The sequence below is a fragment of the Pocillopora verrucosa genome, chromosome 7, assembly GCF_036669915.1.
Source record: "Pocillopora verrucosa isolate sample1 chromosome 7, ASM3666991v2, whole genome shotgun sequence".
NCBI lineage: Eukaryota > Metazoa > Cnidaria > Anthozoa > Scleractinia > Pocilloporidae > Pocillopora > Pocillopora verrucosa.
In genome coordinates, this window is record NC_089318.1 from 19318183 (window position 1) to 19343472 (window position 25290).

The 25290-nt window shown below is 37.6% G+C and overlaps 5 protein-coding genes across 6 annotated transcripts in view; 3 read left to right on the top strand and 2 right to left on the bottom strand.

Moving 5' to 3' along the window:
- The window catches only part of LOC131785124 (phosphatidylinositol phosphatase PTPRQ-like), a 31216-nt gene extending 8029 nt beyond the window's left edge, over window positions 1-23187 (bottom strand). The window contains exons 1-3 of the mRNA XM_059101968.2: window positions 23051-23187; window positions 22027-22335; window positions 21524-21826 (exon numbers count right to left, since the gene is read on the bottom strand). Of these exons, the coding sequence (XP_058957951.2) occupies window positions 21524-21826; window positions 22027-22335; window positions 23051-23147 (709 nt within the window). The 5' untranslated portion in view covers window positions 23148-23187. The remainder of the gene's footprint in view (window positions 1-21523; window positions 21827-22026; window positions 22336-23050) is intronic.
- On the top strand, window positions 6505-7695 carry LOC131785127 (adenosine receptor A1-like). The gene has a single exon (XM_059101972.2). The coding sequence runs from the start codon at window positions 6763-6765 to the stop codon at window positions 7693-7695; it is 933 nt and encodes a 310-aa protein (XP_058957955.2). The 5' UTR covers window positions 6505-6762.
- LOC131785126 (adenosine receptor A3-like) lies at window positions 9886-12022 on the bottom strand. The gene is made up of 2 exons (XM_059101971.2): window positions 11870-12022; window positions 9886-11350 (listed from the first exon to the last, which is right to left on the bottom strand). Exon 2 carries the CDS (start codon window positions 10930-10932, stop codon window positions 9967-9969), a length of 966 nt encoding a protein of 321 aa, XP_058957954.2. The 5' UTR covers window positions 10933-11350; window positions 11870-12022; the 3' UTR covers window positions 9886-9966.
- LOC131785125 (adenosine receptor A3) lies at window positions 10074-14320 on the top strand. 2 transcript variants are annotated; one of them, XM_059101969.2, is made up of 3 exons: window positions 10074-10199; window positions 11218-11323; window positions 12861-14320. In XM_059101969.2, exon 3 carries the CDS (start codon window positions 13197-13199, stop codon window positions 14193-14195), a length of 999 nt encoding a protein of 332 aa, XP_058957952.1. In that variant the 5' UTR covers window positions 10074-10199; window positions 11218-11323; window positions 12861-13196; the 3' UTR covers window positions 14196-14320. The 2 variants fall into 2 exon arrangements, with proteins under 2 accessions (XP_058957952.1, XP_066025535.1); XM_066169438.1 differs by lacking the exon at window positions 10074-10199 and adding an exon at window positions 10217-10344.
- LOC136282150 (melanocyte-stimulating hormone receptor-like) lies at window positions 17300-19079 on the top strand. The gene is made up of 2 exons (XM_066169439.1): window positions 17300-17337; window positions 17571-19079. The coding sequence occupies exon 2, from the start codon at window positions 17721-17723 to the stop codon at window positions 18663-18665; it is 945 nt and encodes a 314-aa protein (XP_066025536.1). The 5' UTR covers window positions 17300-17337; window positions 17571-17720; the 3' UTR covers window positions 18666-19079.
- Window positions 23188-25290: the final 2103 nt, after the last annotated feature.

Below are 25290 nucleotides of genomic sequence, written 5' to 3' on the forward strand. Positions count from 1 at the left end.
CTAATAATCCCCTAAATGATATTTTCCTTTATTCTCATCATTTATGTACTTGATATTCAAAGGATATTGTGAGGAGAAATTCTGTCTCGGGAGTTAACCTTATTATCGTGGACACTGGGCTTATCCGGAAGAATCAATAGACGTTTTCAAATTATAAGCTGCGTAGTATGGAGATCGACTGGCTCATGAACATCTTTTTGCGTTAGATCTGCATATGACTGTGTTGAAGACCAGCAGGTTTCAGCAGGTGTCAAACTTAGTGACAATTTTATTGTGAAATCTTCATCAGTGTGCTACAATAATGACTTAAGGAATAAATTTAAGGTATTTCAAAATGTTAATGTTTCTATGGAAACAGAGATCAACATATGTTTCCTGACTCAGCGACGAAATATTTTTAACAATCTTAATTTTGGAAAGTATTCTGAAGTACATAATGAACATGGTAAATTTTCTTTTCTTCCCCTTTAGGCGAGCCAAGAAACGTTAAAGGCGCTAACTTCGCATGCCAGATGCTTTTGACACCGAATCATCTGTTTTGCTTATTATACTTAACTTGAGGACATGAAAATGAGATAGAAAAAAACTAGAAATTGCATTTGTATTCAGAGTATCTGTAAAGCCTCGATACGCTAGCTCGCACCGATACGAAAAGAGATCCCTCCACACACGGCTAGCGCTAACAATGGGTTCAGTAAATCTTACAGACAATGGAAAGAAACAATTTGAACAATTGTATTGCTCTGCAGTTTTAGCCGAAGAAACTCAAGAATGGTTTGTGTATATTTCAGCGACGAATATTTTTCTTTCCATAACGGCTTTCACGTGGAATTTCCTAACGCTTGTGGCCTTGCGCAAGGAATCTTCTCTTCATCCGCCGTCGAAGCTCTTGCTTCGCTGTCTATGTATCTCTGATCTCGGGATTGGTCTTCTTGCGGAGCCTCTTCATGTCGCTTATGTACTGGCACTAACGAACGGACGTTGGGATGTCTGTCCGTATGTATTATTCTCTTCAACTATGATAAGCTATACTTTAAGTGGAGTCACTTTGCTGACTATGACCGCTATTAGCGTGGACAGACTTCTCGCCCTCTTGCTAGGCCTTCAATACAAAACTGTTGTCACTATAAAGCGAACGCGTGTGTTCGTACTCGCCTTTTGGATTGTGTCGGGAATCTCAGCAACGACGTTTTTGGTTAACTACTTTCTAAGCTTATTATACGCTACTGTCGCAATATCTTTGTGTGTGTTAACATCTATTTTTTCGTACGCTAAAATTTTTTCCACTCTTAGAAATCATCAGAGACAAATTTGCCCTCAGCAAGTGAATCAAACTTGTCGCCGATTGGATAAAGCGCGACACCGAAAGCGAGCGCTCGCTGCGCTGTGGTTGCAGTTCGCGCTAGTTTTGTGTTATTTACCGTTTGGTGCAGTAAGTTTTGTGGGAGCTAAGACCTCGGCTCAAGAAAAAGTGTCTTCGTCCTTTTTCTTTGCCAGAGTGATTACAATCACCTTAGTATATCTCAACTCGTCACTAAACCCGGTTCTTTACTTTTGGAAGATGAAGTCGGTGAGACAAGCAATGAAAAAGACAATTGAAAACATACTTCGTTTGTTTAGAAATTGACTGTTATTATATTTTCCGAAAGATTTGTTTATTTTGATGTTTAACAGCTCATCGGCTGCTTAAAGGAGTACGTTGTTTTGTTGCCTTGGGAAAGAAGAAAAAAAATTGAGCCCGCCCTGAATTCATCCGCTTTTGTTTGTTGGAGGTAGGAATTTCCTAGGAAGAAATTAGGTTTTTTAGAGTTTCTTCTGGTACAAGAAGGAGACTTTTAAAATTTTAAATTTTTTAATTTGATGTCGGGTTAACACAGGAACATTTTGTACTTGTTTGATTAACTTTTAGGACTGAATAATGCAATCATAATGCAGTTGGTCACTCCCCTGAATAATGCCTATCTTCACTAAACTGAAAAAACAAAAATGTCATTTGGTCCACAAAAAGTTGAAAAAAATTAAAAAAACCAAAAAAGACACGAAAGCGTTTGCGGTTAGGAGATCAGATGTTCCATGTCGCCATAAACGAAAAAAAAAACAATTTGAATCCCAAGTGACTTCCGCCTTAGTAAAAGAGAAATATGCGAATTTTATAAAAAGCATTTTATCATCGAGTTCTAAAATGTTGTTGTCCATACTACTTATCCTCGACAGATAAAAATTATATATTCTTCGAATATTTGTCTTGGTCTACAACAAAGTTTGACGGACCTTGGAAACAATCCTTTAGCCTTTTATCCCCTACGAGAGACCAGCAGTATCTAATGTCTCCTTACATTATCACCACTGAATTAATTCTAGAGCCAGGAGCCCATTACTTGGGCTCCTGATAAAGCTCATGCGAGTGAGAAAGAAATGTTCACAAAATTAATGTTAAAAATATCTTGACTGTTATAAAAGTTTTCACTGTATGTATGGAAGGAAGCGGATAGAGAACACAATGGAGGAAGTGGATATAACTGTTAGCGTGTAAAGGGTCGATTAGCGGTTGATGAACCCACCACCTGCCTTTGTACGCTCTCCTCACGTATTCTTCCCCCTCCAGGAAAACGCAACCAAAAGAAGCGTCTTTCTTTGAGTCTAAGCTTACAAGAACGTCTGATAGAATATTCAATTTTATTCGGGCGTCATTTTTAAACAATTTAATTCGAATTATAGACTATGGTGCTTCAACATGTCCAACAAGGAAAAATATGATTGAATAACTGAATGACGTCTATTTTTAAAGGCTTCGCAGGCGTCATTTTTGAAAATTGAAAAGTTTAATTTCATATGCAACAGCTGCCTTATTTACCTTAAAGTCTATAAAACAGACCATCACTGACTACATCTTTTTTTATTTTTTAATGATTTCCTTTGTTAAAATTGAAATTTCAATCGCTTGTTCCTTTCTTTGTTTCTTTTGTTGCCTCGAAACTTTGGTGTCCAAGCATAAAAGGCCACTTAAAATTCATGTCACGTTACAACTTTCAATGGAAATGAAAGTACAAAATAAACAGAACGTAGTGGCCACATTCCATGCTAAGTGAAATGATCCCCGCATTACATTTTCTACTTCAGGATGGTTTTTATATCAAAAATAAACAACATAATTGCGTATTGCCGTAACTTGCCTCGGAACACGCATCTTTGCATCGTTGCTAAGCTATCTGCTAACCCGGCCAACTTAGCCCATCGCCAGCTTTATCTTTTTCATGAAATGCAACCGATTAAGTCAAATTTTTCCAGTTATAACTAAAGTTAAATGAAAACTAAACCAAAAGGTAAAAATCAATTAATTATTTTGAGTTCCTATGTTTCCACCTTCTTTCGCCATTATACGTAACGCCGAGGTTAAATAGACTTAAATTACAAACGTGACCATTTTGATAATTTTAAAATTTAAAAATGACAAATTAAGGAAGTTTTTTAGAAGAAAAATCAAACTGACGCGGAGGTCGAGACACGGCAAAGGTGTAGGTTGTCATCAATAGGTTAACCCCTCAACTCCCAAGATCTCACAAGTAATTCATTCTCCTTACTGTCTCATATACAGTTCTTGTGATTTTAGTTTGGAGAACTTGGTATTGGATCAACTTATAATCCCCTCACTGATATTATTCTTTATTCTCATCACTTGTCTGCTTCATATTATATTGATATTGTGAGAAAAAATTTCTGTCTTGGCCACTTATGGGAATTTAAGGGTTAATTTATCTTTTTTTGGTTCTGCAGCATATTCATAGAAAACTTCGTATCCCATACTGACTGAACGTTTTTTTAACGTAAGGGTAATTATATTCAAAAATAAGAAAATGTTATAATGATGATAACTGTAAAATAATTGATAGCCTGATGGATCGCCCACCAATCCGAGCCAAAAAACCTTGCTGGAGGTGCTAGCGGGTAGTACATTGGACGTGCTTATATCGAAAATATTTGTTGACAATTAACGACCTATTGGTGTCGTTTTCGACCATCTTGCGTTGAGTTATAATTTGATGTCAAGTGATGGCAGGAGAGTGCTGGATAAATGAGTGGTGCAATTGATCTCAGTTTGAACCCAATTGGTGAAAGTCAAATTACCCCGCAATTGAAACAACAATGACAATCGTTATGCGTGATTCACGGCTTGCGTCGATGATGCGACTATTTATAGCGATGCACTGCAATTTCTCACGTACTGTACCGAAGCGCTTCACTCATTCCAATTTAGAAAAAAAATCTTTATCGACTCATTAGAGAAAGATAAGGATGGAAAACGAAACCGTCGATGAAATACAAAAAACTTCAGGTAACTTATACTGTTCCCTTGATGGAGCTCTTGTTGAGGACGTGAAGCAGTTTTCGATGTTTTTGGCAGCTTTTGACATTATTCTGTCATTAGTCGCATTTCTGGGAAACACTCTGATCCTCGATGCTCTTCGCAAGGAGTCTTCCATCCGTCCACCTTTTGGTCCACAAAAAGTCGAAAAAAAATTTAAAAAACGCGAAAAGACACGAAAGCGTTTGCGTTTGAGATCAGATGTTCCATATAACCATTCACGAAAAAAGACTTCCACCTTAGTAAAAGAAAAATATGCAAATTTTATAAAAAGCATTTTATCATCGAGTTCTAAAATGTTGTTGTCCATACTACTCCTCGACAGATAAAAATTATATATTCTTCGAATATTTGTCTTGGTCTACAACAAAGTTTGACAGATCTTAGAAACAATCCTTTAGCCTTTTATCCCCTACGAGAGACCAGCAGTATCTAATGTCTCCTTACATTATCACCACTGAATTAATTCTAGAGCCAGGAGCCCATTACTTGGGCTCTTGATAAAGCTCATGCGAGTGAAAGAAATGTTCACAAAATTAATGTTAAAAATGTCTTGCCTGTTATAAAAATTTTCACTGTCAGTATGGAAGGAAGCGGATAGAGAACACAATGGAGGAAGTGAATATAACTGTTAGCGTGTAAAGGGCCGATTAGTGGTTGATGAACCCACCATCTGCCCTTGTACGCTCTCCTCACGCATTCTTCCCCCTCCAGGAAAACGCAACCAAAAGAAGCGTCTTTCTTTGAGTCTAAGCTTACAAGAACGTCTGATAGAATGTTCAACTTTAGTGGGGCGTCATTTTTAAAAAATTTAATTCGAATTATGGACTATGGTGTTTTAACATGTCCAACAGGGAAAAATTTAATTGAATAACTGAATGACGTCTATTTTTAAAAGGCTTCGCAGGCGTCATTTTGAAAATTGAAAAAGTTTAATTTCATATGCAACAGCTGCCTTAATTACCTTAAAGTCTATAAAACAGATCATCACTGACTACATCCTTTTTTATTTTTTAATGAATTCCTTTGTTAAAAATTGAAATTTTTAATCGCTTGTTTCTTTGTTTCTTTTGTTGCCTCGAAACTTTGGTGTCCACGCATAAAAGGTCATTTAAAATTCATGTCACGTTACAAATTTCAATGGAAATGAAAGTACAAAATAAACAGAACGCAGTGGCCACATTCCATGCTAAGTGAAATGATCCACGCATTACATTTTCTACTTCAGCATGGTTTTTTTTTCAAAAATAAACAACATGATTGCGTATTGCCGTAACGTGCCTCGGAACACGCATCTTTGCATCATTGCTAAGCCATTTGCTAATCCAGCCAACTTAGCTCATCGCCAGCTTTATCCGTTTCATGAAATGCAACCGATTAAGTCAAATTTTTCCAGTTCAGTATTACTGAAGTTAAATGAAAAGTAAACCAAAAGGTAAAAACCAATTATTTTCAGTTCCTATGTTTCCACCTTCTTTCGCCATTAGATATTAACGCCGAGGTTAAATGGACTTAAATTACAAACGTGACCATTTTGATAATTTTAAAATTTAAAAATGACAAATTAAGGAAGTTTTTTAGAAGGAAAATCAAACTGACTCGGAGGTCGAGACACGGCAAAGGTGTAGGTTGTCATCAATAGGTTAACCCCTCAACTCCCAAGATCTCACAAGTAATTCATTCTCCTTACTGTCTCATATACAGATCCTGTGATAGTTTGGAGAACTTGGTATTGGATCAACTTATAATCCCCTTACTGATATTATTCTTTATTCTCATCACTTGTCTGCTTCATATTATATTGATATTGCAAGAAAAAAATTCTGTCTTGGTCACTTATAGGAGTTTAAGGGTTAATTTATCTTTTTTTGGCTCTGCAGCATATTCATAGAAAACTTCATATCCCATACTGACTGAACGATTTTTAACGTAAGGGTAATTATATTCAAAAATAAGAAAATGTTATAATTATGATAACTGTTAAATAATTGATAGCCTGATGGATCGCCCACCAATCCGAACCGAAAAACCTTGCTGGAAGTGCTAACGGGAAGTACCTTGGGCGTACTTATATCGAAAATATTTGTTGACAATTAACGACCTATTGGTGTCGTTTTCGACCATCTTGCGTTGAGTTATAATTTGATGTTAAGTGATGGCAGGAAAGTGCTGGATAAATGAGTGGTGCAATTGATCTCAGCTTGAACCCAATTGGTGAAAGTCAAATTACCCCGCAATTGAAACAACAATGACAATCGTTATGCGTGATTCACGGCTTGCGTCGATGATGCGACTATTTATAGCGATGCACTGCAATCTTCTCACGTACTGTACCGAAGCGCTTCACTAATTCCAACTTAGAAAAAAAATCTTTGTTGATTCGTTAAAGAAAAATAAGGATGGAAAACGAAACCGCCGATGAAATACAAAAAACTGCAGGTATTTTATACTGTTCCCTTGACGAAGCTCTTGTTAAGGACGTGAAGCAGTTTTTGATGTTTTTGGCAGCTTTTAACATTATTCTGTCATTAGTCGCATTTCTGGGAAATACTCTGATCCTCTATGCTCTTCGCAAGGAGTCTTCCATCCGTCCACCTTCAAAGCTCTTTTTTCGCTGTCTTGCAGCAACTGATATTTGCGTTGGAACTTTGATCGGGCCGCTCGGTGTTTACTATTGGATATCCACCGCAAACAAGCGATTGAGTAACTGTCAAGCTGTTGTCTCCGTCCTATTCCTGACGGCAAACATCTTGACCATAGTCTCTCTGTTGACGGTGACTGCGATAAGCGTGGACAGACTGCTTGGCCTGTCACTGGGGCAGAAATTCAAACATGTTGTTACCTTGAAGCGAACGTACGTGGTTGTAACTGCCTTTTGGATCATGTCGATTGGCATTGCGATACTGCCCCTGTATAATTTCCTCGTGTATTCCTGGTGCGTTTACACGATCGTAACATTATGTTTAGCAACCGCGATATTTACTTACACCAAGATATTTTGCACGCTCCGTCACAATCACAATCGAGCAATCTGCGTTATTCGTCATATGACTCCGCTAACTTTGGCGCGATACAAGAAGGCAGTATCCAGCTCCCTTTGGGTGCAAGCGACGATGGTCGTTTGTTTTCTACCCCATGTTATAGTAGGTATACTCGGACAAGTTTTGCAGGATCGGAGTAAACATGCAAACTCTTTTCTTTTTATTACAAAGGCGTGTACAGTGACTTTAGTTTACATAAACTCCTCTTTAAACCCGATTCTTTACTGTTGGAGGATCAAATCAATCAGAAATGCAGTGAAAGACAGAATGAAACAAATTTTTTGCTGTTAGCTCTTGCTGTTTCATTTTGCGTTATAAAACTAAACCAACTTGCAACAAGCATTCAACTTGCCTGAAATGGTCTTCATTCTCGGAACGTTATTCTATTTAGAGAACCTTGGCGAAGCTGTGTTGAAATATCAAATAGTACAAGAGGAGATAAAACTTGATATGTTTCATTAGCATTCGGTAAAGATACCCAAACATAGCTCATAATTTTCTTTAGAAAAAATAAAAACAAATTGGCTGTGTCTAGTTCCACTGTACCATACCCAAGAGGACTGTACTTCAAACCGCCCACTTGAGTCATACAAACACAATGTATGCTTCAGAAGAGCTCTTTTCAACGAAAACGTTCTCTCAATTTACACAAGCGAAGAAAACAGCTTATTTATTGGAGGGGTTCGCTCTGCTTAATCTACTTGTTAGGATGAATTAGTGAATAGACCTGCCTTTTGGTCCTTCCGCAATTTCTTGAAAACTCTTTTTCTATTTTTTTTTTGTTGTTATTTTTTTTTTGTTTTTTTCTTGCACTCCATCTTAATTTTAAGCATGACTCGCGCTTCGGCACTCGACTCCGAGTCTCGGTTACATTTGCTTGGAAAATATTTGCCATTGCTTTTAATATGGCTAAATGTTCCTATCACGTTTGAAAACTGTGGTTTACTTTTTATCCAAGAGCTGCCCGAAATGGCGAATGAAAAGGTAAGGAAAAACTTCGATCTCATAAGCATTACCGTCGTTATGAATGAGGCAAAACAGCGTTAAAGATATGTTAGGGTGAGTTGCACCGATTCCTAATTTCTGCTATCATCATTGTTCGTTTTCCATATCGTGATTGATAAGGTTTACCACAATTAATATTGGCAATCTTTAAAACGTACGATTAACATGTTCCAACTAATGCTAATCGAACAACGATAAATTTATCTTCAAAGCTTATTTTAAGGTTAGTTATCTTCCTTATTGCAATTAATGCCACCCTTAAAACCTTTTGCTTAGTGAGTTATGAGTGATAAAATGTATATTCAGTATCCAATTGGTAAAAACAAAACGGCAAAAAGGAGAGGAAGAAAGTGCGGCTGACAAAACGTGGTTATTGAAAATTCGGAATTAAAAAAATTCGAAATGTTTTTCATGAATATTTATTGGTTCCAAGTATCAAACCTTCACGAGAGCTGAAAGTCTTTGTTGTTCTTGTTTTTGTTGCTTCTCTTTTATTTATTTATTCATTTATTTTGTTTATTCGAGGAATACGTACCATTCGCTCTACGACCTTTCATTGAGATTCAGTAAACCATTTATTCAGCTTGTACGTAACGTATTCATTTGCCAAAGACGTGTTCAATCATCGAATGATGGCTGAAAGCTTAAATTGGCCATCCGTAGAAGACTTTATAAAAAATAATCAACAAAGACAGCGGAATCAAAATTTCCGAAGCCAGATCCTTCAAATTTAAACAAAGCGTAAAAACCGGTCATTAGCAAAGACAACCTATGAGGAAAAAACGCTTACTTGTCGGACTATAAACAAGAATCGACGAAAGCACGTCATATCGCACCAATAGCAATTAACCAATATGCTTAATAAACAGCGGCACTTCGTCATTCAAAACCGATGGACATTCGCAGTAAATTACATGTGGTAATGGAAAAGTCGCGATCCTGAATTGAATAGACAAACGATTAAAATTCTTTTTGTCGATTAAAATTCGGTACGTTTCATTTAGATGCAAATGTGTGTCGCTCAGGCACAGTAATTTTCACAAACAGCACCAGAAAGTCTAAAATTTACATCTTAGAAATAATAGAAATTTAGAAATAATATCTTCACCGGGGAAACAATCTCCAAGTTACTTGTGTATGTAAAAATACAAGGGAAGAAAATATTTGTTTTATTCAGTGTTTTTCAATATTTTTGTCTCCTTTTCAACCGCAGTAAAGCTTAGTGGGTTTAATTACGTTCTCTAAAGAAACGAAACGATCATGCACTTCGGAAAGCAGATGCTCCTTCGCCCTTAAAAAATTGAATTTGCTCCCTTTAAAATCGAATTTAAAAAAATACGGCCAAAAATAATTTCTTTCATATGCTGACAAATAAAAAAACCTGCAAAAGTGAAAGGTGGAAAGAAGCTTAGAACTTGATGAGATAAGTTATTTATTTTTATGAATGACATTTTCAGTACAACTGTCTGATACTATGCTAATACTTCAAATCGGAAACGCGTTTTGACTTAGAAATAAAATTAAAAAATTAAAAGGCGGCAGCTAACTGTATTCCTTTTAATCGTACGAGACTGAGTTAATTTTAAACTTAAAGCGACAAAGTACTTTTTTAACTCTGGCTTTCACTGCATCTCTCACTGATGCAATCTTCCAACAGTAAAGAATTGGATTTAAGGACGAGTTTAAGTAAACTAAAGTCACTGTATATACTTTCATTAGAAAAACTGATGACGTTGCAGGTTCACCAGGATCCTGTAAAACTTGTGACACTACTCCGGCAACAGCATACGGTAAGTAACACACAACCATTGTCAGCTGCACACATAATGCGCTGGACACTGCGTTTCTGTAGCGTGCCAAGGTGAGCGGAGTCATTTGACGAAACGCGCTGAGTGTCTGGTCCTGATGATGACGAAGAGTACGGAATATCTTGGTGTAAGTAAAAAGAGCGGTTACTAAACAAACTGTTATGACCGTATAGGCGAACCACAAATACGCCCGAAAGTTTATTGAGGACATCACCCCAAAAATAATGGATATGATCCAAAAGGCAGTTAAAACCGCATACACCCGCTTCAAAGTCACCTCTCGGTTATATCTCAAACGCAACAAAAGGGCAAGAAGTCTGTCAACCCCTATTGCAGTTGAAGTTAAAAGGGAGACTTGTGTTAGGATACTGCCAATAACAAAAACTATGGCAACTAGAAAGCGACAATAAATCCATCGATCTTTCATTATGGAAATCCAGTGAAAGACAACCAGAGGCCCTATTATGACACCAACACAAATATCAGTCGTTGCAAGGCAGCGAAAGAAGAGCTTTGATGGTGGACGAATGGAAGACTCTTTGCGAAGTGCATCGAGAATTACAACGTTTCCAAGAAAGGCCGTAATGGACAGAAAAATGTTGAAAGTTGACAAAAACGTTAACTGAGGTCGTATGTCCTGGATTAGAGTTTGCGATAGAGTACAGTATATGTTTCCCACAGTCGCTTGTTTTCTGTCGAGAGTTTCATTTGCCATTCTTCTCTTGGTATATAGTCACTCGACAATGCACTCGACCAAACTGTGTTTTCAAATTAAACCATATTTATGCACGGCCACTGCATGAACCCCAATTAATCAGCGCACCACACGTGTGCGTTATACAAAATATTTTGTATTTTTGTACACAGATTGCTTGACATTAATTTGCTTGAAGGAGTTAAATGGCGCCGGCCTTCTCTCTCGGCAATTTTTTCATTTGCGAAGTGGTGCGAATAATTACAATCACTCACGATTCACTGCTTCTCTTTATCATCTTTTAAGGAAAAGAAATCCTCTCAGCAACACTTCCACCAAACATGCGGGATCATGTTCCAAGTAACGCAAGTACACCGTGGATAATCCTACACTTCTAACGACGACCCAAAGCGTAAGAGGTGGAGCCGTTCTTTAATCCCTTTTAAGATCAATAACAAATTCAAGTTTCTGATTTTGATCTTAAATTGAGAACTTCCCCTTCCGTTTATGTAGATCAGTTTTGCAGCAATCAAATGCCGTTTTAACTATGCCTTATTGAAACGGTTCTTGTAGGGCTGATCAAGCTCCCCTGGTATAATAGTTTAACGTCTCCTGTTCTTCTTTCTGTTAGTTTGACAAAATTACGTGTCCAATTAAAATTGGACAGTGGTAGTGTCCAATTTTGGACACGTAATTTTGCGATGAAAGCAGAACGTGACCATCTACACTAATCTAAAATCTAATTTTTTCCTTTCAAATGCTTCTTTCGAATCAAAAGTGATATACTTTGCATTAAATTTCCTGAATCATTTAATACATTGACACTTTTTCTCACTGTTTAGGTGGCTTTGAAACAAATTGCACAACTTAGTGATGACGAAAGGCAGTTAGAAATTTCTACCGAAACGACAACCTCAGTTTTTTTTACGAGAAAAAAAATCTCTGAAGAGCATTATACCATTTGACGGTGTTCAACCCAAAGAAGAAATTATGCTTGATTTCCTCAGCTCAGTGTGTTGAGCTTCACAATGCTTTATCTCCAAAACATAGCTTTCTTCTTAACCTGCACCTTAAACAACCTCTTAAGATTTCAAATGGCCAAGTAGCTAAGAGAAATGTATAACTTGGAAACGCAGTGCAGACTAAACAACTGGAAATTGATTATTTCTGAAATAGCTCACGAAGAGGAACCAATCAAACACGTCCTCTCGATAAAGTCAAATTTCAGTTTTCAATCTGTGACTGAAAGAAAAGGCTTCCGGCTTTAAGGGAAGAGAAAGAGCAATTTCTTGCTTAAAAACAGATTTACAATGAAGGAAACCCTTGTACATACTAGTAAGTATAAACAATTTTTACAAAGCTTGACATGTCCTATTGATCGTGGGGTTCGATGAAAATTTATTACAAATAGAAAAGACAAAAAATACATATTTCCCCTCAGGGAAGTTTCTGCCATAACAGATAACGATGCGGTATGTGGTCAAATAAGCCCGGGGCGCTTTTGAAATTCGCTTTTTCGTGGAAATGGGGCGCTAATTCAAAGGGCTATATGCGTCACCAAGTTCCGGTGACCCTCCCAATCGCATTTAATTTCTGAATTTTTTTTCTTTAAGTTTACAGTGAAAAATAACCGTAGTAAACCATCTGCTCTTACTTTTGTGATCATTATTTCTCGCGAGGATATTAGACAACACGTTAAATGATTTGAATAATTATAAAATACGTTAGTCGTTATCACCTGTCGCGATGATATTAGACAACGCATTAAACTACTTGAATAACTTCCAAAGTCGTTGGAGACCATCTCTATCATATATTAATGATTGATTATTCTGGTGGAGAGAAGACACGTACATCAGTTTTGAGCCCGAACGGAGAACTCATTTGCAACTGGCGCTAATTCGAGCATTTAGGGTATTTATTTCATTGTTAAATTTTTGCTATTGCAGAGGCTTCAAAGAATATTGTTACGGGAAGAACATTGGCGCCATCGACATGTCCCATACTAATGATTATCATGTTTGTGAGCGTTGTCATGTGACTGATGATCATAAGGATTTAACGAGAACTTTCGTGTTATTTCCATATGAACTGAGGGTTCGTAGCCAGCTTGCGTATTATTCGCGCAGGTTTTATGATATTCACGGTTATGGCTATTGATTGAAAGCGGTCGTGGATAAGAAGACGACTGAATATCACGAGACTTTGCCCTCGACAATTCAAACACCCGTATCCCCAATTAATTACAGTAATTATACAAATCGAGTCGCCAGGCTAAGGATAGGATGGCGAATGAGAGTGTTTATGGAGGACAAAAGACTATGGAAAATGTTAACTGTTTACTTCTGAAGACTCTTATCGAAGAAGTAGAGCTCCAAATGACGTTTTTGTCAGTTTTTAACATTTTCATGTCCTTTGCTGCAGTCTTGGGTAATGTTGTGATCATCGATGCTCTTTCCAACGATTTCTTTTGTCGTTCATCCTCCAAGTTCTTCTTCCGCTGTCTGGCAACAACAGATATTTGTGTTGGAGTTATTTTAGAGCCTCTCACTGTCTGCTATTGGTTATCCATGGTGAAAGAACGATGGAATCATTGTCACTCCGTGGTAACCGCTATTTTCGTAATCGGCAATATCACAACTACAGTCTCTTTGATGACGGTGACTGCAATTATCATTGACAGACTTCTCGCCTTGCAGTTGGGACTCAGATACAAACATGTCGTAACGTCAAGGCGTATACACATAACTATCGCTGCCTTTTGGATCATTTCGTCAGCCGCTACAGTAATTTCCTTGTTGAATTTCCTCGCATATCTTTGGTATGTTTATGTAGTCATAGCATTATGCTTGGTAACCTCATCAATCGCCTTCGCCAAGATGTTCTGTACTCTTTGCGGGCATCAGAATCAAATACTTAGCTCTGAGCACCAGACAACTTCGTTGAACTTGATACGACTTAAAAAGGAAGTGTCCACCGCTTTCTGGGTGAAGTTGACAATGGTTGTTTGTTATCTTCCTCATGTTATAGTTGGCGTAGTATCGCAAATGTTGCAGGATCCAAGTGATCCCATATCATCGACATTTTTTATTACAAAGGCGTCTGCACTGACTTTATTTTATTTAAATTCGTCATTAAACCCTATTCTTTACTTTTGGAAGATCAAATCCATCAGACATACAGCGAAAACCAGATTTAAAAAATTACTCTTTGTTAGCTCTCGACGAAATATTGATCTCAATCCAAGATGGACAAAAGCGCCACATGTCGTTAGTAACTTCTGAGTCATCGTATTTGAATATTAATACACGCATTGCTAGTCAATATATCAACACGACACATTTCGTGCCATGTCGAAAGGCTCTAATACTAAATGATGTACGACATTACTTTGTCAAATAAAGAAACAAAATCGACATCACTCGTTTCATATTCTCTCTCAAGTTTTTGCTCTTCTTTATGAATAGCTGAAGGGCGATAGCTTTTCGCGATAGGGACGCGATTGAAGTGAACGAAGCCAGATGCGTCACGGCGCCCCTACGGCTAAACGTGTCAGAATTTATTTTTCCTATTGAGCGGGATTTCACATGAGAGAAGAGGAAAACCAGCGACGCTGTTAAAAATTGCTTCTCACTATCAAAAAGATATTTTAAAAAATTGAGAACAAAAATGCGTTTTATAAGAAAAAAAGGTTCACGGCCAAAGAAAAAGCTACGAATGAGTAGTTTCGTCAGGTCAGAAATAAGTGTTTTCAGGTAAAACACTGAATCAAACAAATTTAAATTTAGCGAGACAGCTCACTCTTAAGATGAAATAATCAACCTAGAATAAAATAATTACCTCGACTTTTAATACATTTCTCGTTTAATCTGCATTCAAATTGCCCTTTAGTGTTTTGGCGCTTCTCTTAGGAAGTCCTACATGTATTACATTTGCGTATTCACAAACTACGCATGTCCCAACGAAGATAACAACGGTTTAACTGTGGCGATCTTTCCAGAAATGCTGAAGCTATTATCGAATTATTTCTGTCGCTCATAACACTTTTCCGTGCCATTTTCGTTACCTTTTACAGTTAATTTTTCCTGTAAAAGATTGACAGTTAAACAAGGCTTCAAAGACGACAAATTTGAAGACAGAAGCCTAATATTTAATTTCTACCCTTTACTAAGAGCAGATGGTTGTACGTGCGTCTTATTTGTAGCATTTTCTAAACAATTAGTGTTGAAATATTGAATATGCGAGTGGCTTCGGATCAGTTTCATGAAAATTAGTGGATTTTGTTGTGCTTACGGACGCTGACAAAGACGAGAAAATGCATCCCATTTTGGACGGCTTTATTTTTCAATAGTGTAGGATACAAGTTAGATATGATAACAGATGGTTAAGAGTGGGACTGGGACTGCAGTCGTTCCCATCATTTCTTTTCCGTTGCTTGAAGCGGAATTACTTTGAAGCGCTTTTCGAATAACAAAGCTATCTCTTCATCGAATTATTTCCATGGAAGTTCCAATTTATTTTCAGCCCTCAAAGCACTTCCTTAATGGCCTGACGTATGACAAAACGACTCAGATATGGACCGAACATCATACAATTACTGTTGAATAAATTGACATTCATTTTTTTTTTAAGGAACAAGACTGTTTTTTATTCTTGCCGGTCGGTGTTTATCTTTTAAAAGCGACCAGACTGGCTGCAAATTTCGATCGAGAAAAATTTTTCTAAAACTTATCGCTTGATTGTTTTTCAGTTTGACATTCGTCTTTTTTTTTTTTTTTTTTTTTTGCTTTCTTTTCTTTCTGATGAACCACTCTAAAGGAGTTCGTTCTTTACCCAGATGGGAGTGTGAAGCAAAGCGAAGAGGAAAAAAAAAAAACAGCTACACGCCCCGTATATTCACTTTGTAATATATCGTTAACACATTCCTTTCACTATTACGCCTTTATCAAAAATTAACGTTGAGGTCCTACGAACTGGTTACCCCTTCAATGCCGAATTTTGTCCTGTTTTCATAAGCATGAGGAGTCATGAAGAATGCATGGGGTGTTAGTTCCTAGCACATTTTCATAGGAATTCATCGAGTATGCTTCACAGTTTGATACTGCGCGTACCAATTTGCACCTCGGAGGGGAGAGAGCTGCTACAAGAGGAAAGAGTCCTGCTCTACAACAGTACACAACACAGCAACGCAATATATAACTCCAGTAGAACTCAAACTTCAGGTCATCCAATCCCGGTAGGGTCTAACACGCCGGCCACCATGCCAACACGTTTCACGCATCATTTTAATAGCAAGGGCGGTTAGAGAAAAGAAGGGATAAGCTATTTGCAAAACACATCTTCTAAAAAAAAAATTTTTCAAGGGGAGAGTAATTGGTAAATTAGCGAACTTAGACTGTTTTGCAAAAAAAAGACCGACAAATTTTGACATCCAACAAACAAACACTCTTTCCCTCTTCTGGTCGCTATCATTCCACTGATATTGTAACTTTCTGACTTTGAATAGTAGCACGTTTTGAGTGGCTCTGAGCGTATGAACATTCGTACTATGACTTCAGTTTCTTGTTCCAAGCAAAACATTATTCTAGGAATTTATGTATCCAAGCAAAACAATATTCTAGGAATTTATGTATCCAAGCAAAACAATATTCTAGGAATTTATGTATCCAAGCAAAACGATATTCAAGGAATTTATGTATCCAAGCAAAACATTATTCTAGGAATTTATGTATCCAAGCAAAACAATATTCTAGGAATTTATGTATCCAAGCAAAACGATATTCAAGGAATTTATGTATTCAAGCAAAACGATATTCAAGAAATTTATGTATCCAAGCAAAACGATATTCTAGGAATTTATGTATCCAAGCAAAACAATATTCTAGGAATTTATGTATCCAAGCAAAACGATATTCAAGGAATTTATGTATCAAAGCAAAACATTATTCTAGGAATTTATGTATCCAAGCAAAACAATATTCTAGGAATTTATGTATCCAAGCAAAACGATATTCAAGGAATTTATGTATCCAAGCAAAACGATATTTAAGGAATTTATGTATCTAAGAAGCTTTGATGATGTAATCCTAAGGCAGATATAAGAAATGAGAAATGATGATTGAGAATCTGAATTAGCCCCATTTATATAAGGAAAAAATTTAATTTATGCTCACATTAAAATGTCAAACAATCAGTTAAAAAAAGAGAGGCATCTCTGAATCTAATGGAAGCCGAATCCTTCATCTGTTGATTTTGAGTTGCGACTCTGTCAAGATATTAATTACATCCGGGAAGTGACTGAAATACCACAGATGTTCACCGTCAGATATCGGCCATAGTTTATCATAAACTTAAGTACGATTTGCACCGTTATTTTACCTTTCCTATAATTAATACTAATAATTCTTCCCCAGTAACTAAAAGATGGTAAGTTTTTGGTGCGAGCTACCGTCCGTTATCTGAACACTTCCTCTTATAGTAAGTACATTTTCCTCCGCAGAGAAACAAATTAGTTGTAGATTACAATGAGCTGCCGAAAGGTTGTTGATATTAGCTGAAATGATAATTATACATAGAGCAAACAGTACTGATAGATTTGCATTTTTTTCCCTCGATATTTGTAATTACTTGTCTAGTACACTTGAGTTCAATTCTAACAGCTTTTTAGGAGGCTCCCTTTGGCTGACAAAACAAAGCATAGAGGAAGCCGAGGCCAAACCGTTATGGAACATCTGTTAACAAGTTTCACTGCTGGAGACCACGGTAGCTGTTGATAGAAAGTTTCATCTACTTTTACCTTTCCAACCGAAATGGTAAACATTACAGTAGATGGGAAGAAAGACGCATTTGGGGGATTTTGCTCAGCAGAGCGTTTACCAAATGGAATGCAAAACCAGCTGAAATCCCTGACAACTTTCACCTCATTTTTATCCTTGACTGCAATTCTAGGTAATTCTTTGATCCTGGCTGCCTTACGCAAGGAATCGTCTATTCATCCGCCATCAAAGCTATTACTCGGCACCCTAGCAGTAACTGATCTCTTTGTTGGGCTCATATCAGAACCTTTGTTTGCTGTGCATTTGCTATCTGTGGCAAGCGAACGATGGACTGCTTGCGAATTGTCGTACTCCATGGCCTTTATAGCAGGTTATATACTGGGCTCTGTGTCTTTGTTAACACTGACTGCAATAAGCGTGGACAGGCTTCTCGCCCTCACATTGGGGCTGAGATACAGACAAGTTGTAACTATTAAGCGAACATCCTTGATGATAGCTGTCTTTTGGATCGTTTCAATCGTGGCGGCAACAATTTCCCTTCAAAACTACTTCATAACCCTGTGGTATAGCTACATCGGAACGTTGTTATGTTTAGTGACCTTAGTCTTATCCTATACAAAAATTTTTAAAACGCTCTGTCAACAGCGGGTACGAGTAGAAGAATCCCTTGCTCAGCAGCCAAGGCAGATGACTCCGCGGCACATGTTCCATATAGCGCGACAACGGGAGGCGGTCTCTAGTGCATTGTGGGTTCAGCTGACTTTGGTAGCTTGTTATTTGCCATTTGTTGTTGATGGCGTAGTGAGTAGAGCCATGCCTCTTCAAGATGTACTATCCCGCTCTTATTATTTTGCCAAAATGAGCACTATTACCGTGGTTTATTCAAACTCATCATTAAACCCTTTTCTTTATTGCTGGAAGATCAGGGATGTGAGACGAGCAGTCAAAGATATAATCAAGAAATTTATTCGCTGTTGACAGAACTAAGTCCAAACGAATTATTCTTTACTTCGGAAAGATGACAGATGTGAGACAAGCAGTCAAAGATACAACCTAGAAAATTATGAGCGTATGGTACGTCTTTGTTACATCATAATATCTGATATTCTTTCTCGGCCTGTTAATTAAAATTTTTATTACCATCATTTCCAAGCAATTTTTAACATTTAAGTTACTGTTTTCAGTATCCTCAATAAGTCCTTCCAGTCGCAAACAGTTGATTTCGCCCCTCAGGCCTCACTTTTAAGTTGCAATACAGTAAATTAAGATGAGGAAGTAGCTACAAAGTATTTAGACCGAACGAACAATTAGGAGAATACAACACGGAGGCGGCAAAGATTCGAGGAAAATATGACATAAACGTGACTTGGGATGAATTTTCAGTAGATGACGTAATTACGCCCGTCAACCCAGTAATTCCTTCTGCTTTCTACTTGTTTTCCTTACTGATTGAATTCTTAGTTGAGAAAATTTCAAAATTTAGCAAAATAAAAAATAATTAAGGAAGTGAGATAACAATGGAAAGGCATGAAACAACATTAGTGGTGGTAAGTGCGAATCAAACACTAGAAGCTATAAAATAAAGCTCCTCCAACAGATTTAAAAGAAGTTTCCCGTTGTGATAAATTAAAAAACAAACCATACCTTGTTTATAATTAAAAATCAATCACTCGAAATTTTCTAATTTTCCTTCAAGACAATTTCCAACAGGATCCTGTGATTTATTTTGACTGCTCTTTGTCGAAAATGTTTAAATCATTTGTGTCGAGCACCTGTCTCTTTAGAGATCACGTCCGAAACCCACACTCAATTTAAGCTGATGAATTCAAATTTTTCATACTCATTCATTTCATTATATTGATGTTTAGCGGATGTTCCGCTGCAACATTCATGGAATAAAAAGATGTTTGATAGTTATACGAATTTAAAAGTTTCATTTCGCATTTTGAGACATTTTGTATGAAATAGTAATAGCAACTCCTAGAATCAATCTTTGAGTTAGATGTCATTTTTAGATCATGTTTCTTTTCATCGCCCAAAGGAACATCTGCTCGTCTGGTGTTTTGCTTTTCTCAGTGTTTTCGTGGTCCGTGGAATTTTTTCATTAAAGGTTGAGGCAGGAAGCGGGACGTTACAATTGCACAGTGCCTGTTCTTTTTCTCGCACTCAGTAATGCCATGTTTCTATTTGATTTCTAGGCTCTTACGTTACGTTGTTTTTCAGTTCCCTGACCAATCATATTTTACCAGGTATAGAATGGAATCGATGGGGGAGTATACTTTTATAAAAGCCGTTATGATAGAGAAACTTAAACTCTTAAGCGAATAATCTTTAATCAGTGAATAATCGAGATGGACTTAAGTCAACTGAACGACTGCTGTGCTCAGCAGAATTGCCTTTTCAGTTGAACCATCACTTCACATGCCTTTCAGTGTCTAGCATCGTTTTATCCATAACTTCATTTATGGGAAATAATTTGATGTTAGCGGCCTTTCACATAGAATCTTCTCTGCACGCGTCGCCTAAAAATTTTACTGCGTTGTTTGGCTGTCAGTGATCTTGGTATTGGTCTTGTTACGGAACCTCTCTATTCGGCATATCTTAATTCTACCCTGGCCAAACGATGGAATGTGTGTCGCTTTGCATTTGCTTCAGGTACTCTGACAGGCTTTCTCTTTTCATAAGTTTCTTTGACGACACTTACCAAAATTAGTGTAGAAAGCCTACTTGCATTAAAACTAGCTAGGCTTCCGATATAAACAAGTTGTCACTTTGAAGCATGCTTACATTGCTGTTGGTGTTATTTGGATCGTGTCTATCTTCTCCACAGCTGTCTCCTTCCTTAAATACTTTATAACCCTGATAATTGCATACACAGTCATATCTTTATACTTAGTAATCTCTGCATATTGCTACATAAACATTTATCTGACTCTTCGTGAGCATCGGTCTCAAGCGCATTGTATTCGCGTTCTGCAACAAAGCCCAGCCGTTCCACTGAACATAGCCACATACAGGAAAACCTTGTCGGGTTGTGTATGGCTACAGCAGGCAGTTGTAATTTGCTGTCTTCCAAATACTGATAACTTTGTTTTTCGAAAGTTTCAACATTTATCATTTTTAATGGATATTCCGACAGAAATGTTTCGCTCTTCGATATCGCCGCTGCTCATCCCTACGTCATACAGGACGATCGTTATGCGTAGAACGCTTGATTCGTCATTTATTACGCCCAAAATGTGAATAAGGGCAAAACTACATGCGAATCCCGGTATGGCTAAAGTGGCATTAAACGAATTGATCCGCCGCTGATTGCGACGAATTTGAAAACAATTTTGCCGGAGAAATTGGAAAGAAATTTTTTTCCTTGCCGAAGCGATCACACTAAGCAATAAATGCGAAGGTCGTGATGGTTTTTTTTTCCTTTACACAGTCATTTCGTTTACGTCCTTTATTTTGAAACGTCATACTGATGATATCGAGGCAAGTGATCAACTGAACAAGCCGCTTGTTAAGTTGGACCATTTTTGAGTTCTACAAGTTCTCATTTTCAATGTGAGATTAGGAGCAAATCCTTCTTTGAGAAAATGAGTTGTATTTGCATGGGAATAACAACTTAAATAGACTCTCATTCGTTTCAATATAAAGTCTGCGCATCTCAGGAATGTCCTATTAAGCTTTTCAGTTTCTTTTAATTCCCTTTTAAGCTAGAGTTAACGGACATATTGGCCACCACCAACATGTGATCGTTAAAAAACAGATATCGCTATTTGCATGCAAAATAAACCGGGTTTTTGACGCTATTTTAAGCTATAACATAATCCATCTTCACTTACCGTCCTCGTCAGTGATTGCAATAGTCGGTTCGCTCTTGATTCCTTCTCCTTTGATGGTGAACGACGACACCTGGATTGTGTAGTTTGTATACTTCTCTAATCCTAAGAGGCTGAAAGTTCGCGTTGGAACCAATATTGTTATGTTCCGTAAAATAACTGCACTGTGATTAGTTCTCCACATAATTAGCCTGTATCCTCGGATGATACCCAATTGATCAGGGAAGGAGACCTCGCCCCAGTCCACACGAAGGCTTGTCGAGCTTGTGTTTATAGCAACGATGTTACTTGGAGGAGCCCTGGGAACTGAAAAAAAAATTAAGCCAATCAGCCGGAGAGATAAGAAATATATACCTGCCCGATGGTTGTTCCATCGACTTTCTTTCAAACTAACAACTAGCGAGTTTCATTCATTTGAATACTAAAGCTTACCAGGGAGCTGCGCCTCAAAGAGTTAAAGATGCTTGTTTTGACGCCGATGCAAAGCATTAGAATTAATTACTCACCGTGCTCGTCTGTTCTTTTGAGTATGAAAGGGCTCTTGGCACCTTCGCCAATCCTGGTAAAGGCGGTAACAGTAATGTTATAATCTCTGTACTCCTCTAAGCCTGTTAATGTCGTTTGGCGGGCCAGGGGATCACGAACTGTTTTAAAATTCCAAAGTGCATGGCTGTCGTTTATATTCAAATAATGCACGTGAAATCCAAGGAGAACACCAAGCACCAGCCGTACATTTGGGTCAAATTCCCATTCGATCAGAAGACTCCAAGCGCTCGTGTTCCTTCCACGTACTTCGAAAGGAGCTCCGATAGGAACTGGAAATGAGTTCGTTCAAAGATAGCTATTTTACAAACTGTGATAAATAACATTCGAAGCATTTTTGATACAAATAATCTCCCTCTGGTTATAAAAATTCTGAAATAGCATGAAAGCTAAACATCAACTTTGAGAATTGTTTCTGTTTTCATTTTCCGCTTATATACAATCAAGCAGGCGATACACCCCAAAGTATGACTGATGAATAAATCTTTATAATTAGTGAGAGGAGTAAAAAAAGTAAAGATCGTGGCAGGATGAAGCTATTGTAAACTGCTTTGGACTTCTTTGGACTGCTTTGCAAACCCATAAAAATTGAAATATTTATATTTACATTGGAAAGACTATGGGCGAGGCTCTTGAAATTAAAAAATGCAATGAAGCGAACTACTCGATCTTAAATGGATGTATAGGACGAACACTAATAATAGAGTAACACCTCAAGTTAACGAACCTTAGCAACCTATTGTATAAATTTAACTAGCCTTAGTTTGCATCACTTTATACTGATGAAGCCCTAACCGGCGAAACGTTTACTACCAAAGTATATAATATTTGTGCCTTTCGAGGTCTATATTTTTTTTTCTCATATACATAGATAAATATATATTTGTGCACTGACCAGTTACAAAATCTAGCATTTCCTTTTCCCAAGGATTGAGGATGTCGAAGATAACCTGAGCGTCTTTAGTTACCGTTATGATTCATACTTACAGTCCTCTTCTGTCATGGCGGGTACATCTTTACTCAGTGGTCCATCTCCTTTTATAGTGAAAGCCAACATCGAAACGCTATAGCCGTAGAACTTCATTAGAGAGAAAAAGTCAAAATGGTGTCGGTCAGGAGCTGCAGTTTCATTACGTAAAAACTCTCCAGTGTTGTTGTCCTTCAAGAACAGCCGATAGCCTCGAATGATACCGTGATGACAACATTCAGGAACTTGGTTCCAGACTGTTCTCAAACTGGTCGAGCTCATGTTGAACAGCTGAAGATCTGTTGGAGCCTCGGTTGGAACTGGGAGGGAATGAAGTTCATAACCTTAACCCTTTAACCCCTTAGAGCGACTAAGGTCAGGAAAATAAAGGAACTGATCACCAACGAAAGAAGCTCTTGATTGTTAGACAAATTCTCCTTGTGAGCGCCTTATGAAATGTTTAGAGAACAGTATGGAGAATATGCATACTGATGTTAGAGTGTAAAGGGTTTCGTTCATAACGTAATAAAACTGGGCAACACGTCACTGGGAGAAGCTTCGATCCAGAACCCATGAGTGACCAAGACAGAATTTCTCCCTACAATATCCATACAATTTCAAACAGACAAGTGATGAGAATAAAGATAAATATCAATTAGGGGGTTATCAGTTGATCCAAACAAATTCTTAGAACTAAAATCAAAAGAATTGTACAGCAGTCAGTATGGATAATTACTAATGAGATCTTAGGGGTGAAAGAATTAAGAAAGCTTATTGAGCTGAAAATTGGTTGTTGAAGTGAATGATATCGCGTTTCACATTCACAATTTTTAAAAAACCATACAGTGAAATCATCAATTTATGCGATATTGAGAACATGGGCTACCACTACAAATACGTTTTTATTTCTCATGGTCAGAAATTAAGTACTGTCTTTTGATACTCTCCAGTAGAGCTTACAGAAAAACCAATATTCAGAGATCTAGATAACAGTGAAATGTTATTTCAATCAGTGCAAAGGACGCATTTTGATATTATTATCAACTTTCAGAACAACATTTGAAAGGAAAGCTATTGTTGAAATTCAAGGATTTTTTCTCCTGAGATGGTCGTTCGAATCCATAACTGTCAAAAATGAACGCGTCCGAGGCTTATTTTGAGACTACATCATGCTAAGAAATGATAAACCTGAGACGTTGCCCTCTGGGAGACAATACCGTTACAGCTGTTTTAAGTCTGTTTTAAGTGTCAAGGCATCTGATCAGTCGTGTCGATGATTTCATTATGAATCTCGCTTGTCTCTTAGAGAGTTGAGAGCAGAATAAATCTACGCTCCGTGACTTTAAAAGTAAGGAGAATTCGCTCAATAGGGTTGTGTACACCCAGTCCCTTTTCGGATTTCCCTATACTGGAAAGGTCTTAAGATAACTCTTTAATTAGCCTAAGAGGAATGACTCGTGGGATAGGTAAGGGGGTGATACAACACCACAGCTTGGAAATAATTTATTTGCATCACGTCCGAACGTAAGTTGTAAGTGTTACAAGTGTCAGCGACATGCACGCCGGATATCGAAATAGCCGATGAAGTTTTCACATCAGTATTCATGTAACTATCTAAAACCATTTAAAAATTAAACTTCCTTCCAGTATCTACTTTCATATCAAACAATAAAACCTCACCGTCCTCGTCTGTTGATGCGGTAACCTCCCCATCTGGCCCCTCCCCAAAGAGGGAATATGCGCGAACACGAGCACTGTAGGTCGTAAACTTTTTCAAACCTGTGAAATCTGAGGTGTTTGTGCTGAGGGGCACTGTATAATTTCCTACTATTGCATCAGAGTGTCCACTTTCCTCCAAAAACACGCGATATCCCCTCATCTCGCCATGATGAAAGTGGTCTGGAACTTTACCCCAGGTGACACGGAGGCTTGTGGAACTTGTATTAAAAATATAGATGGGTACAGGATGGTGACCGGGTGCTTGAATGTATAAAAATAGAAAAGAAAAACACTAAGAAGAAGAAGACCTGAAAGTTCAGAAAATAGAGGAAGTCGTGATGAAAGTGGAAAGTGCGAATATGAATCTATCCCGATTGATTTTGTAAACAGTTTTGAGACCTACGTAGTTATAGTCATTCAATTTCACAAATTCATGATGAAATAGATGAAATAGATTAAATAAATGAACAGTTGGACTGAGGACCGGACTGACGGAAAGAAGATTATACCAGAGTACTTTAATTAGCCATTACTCAAAAAG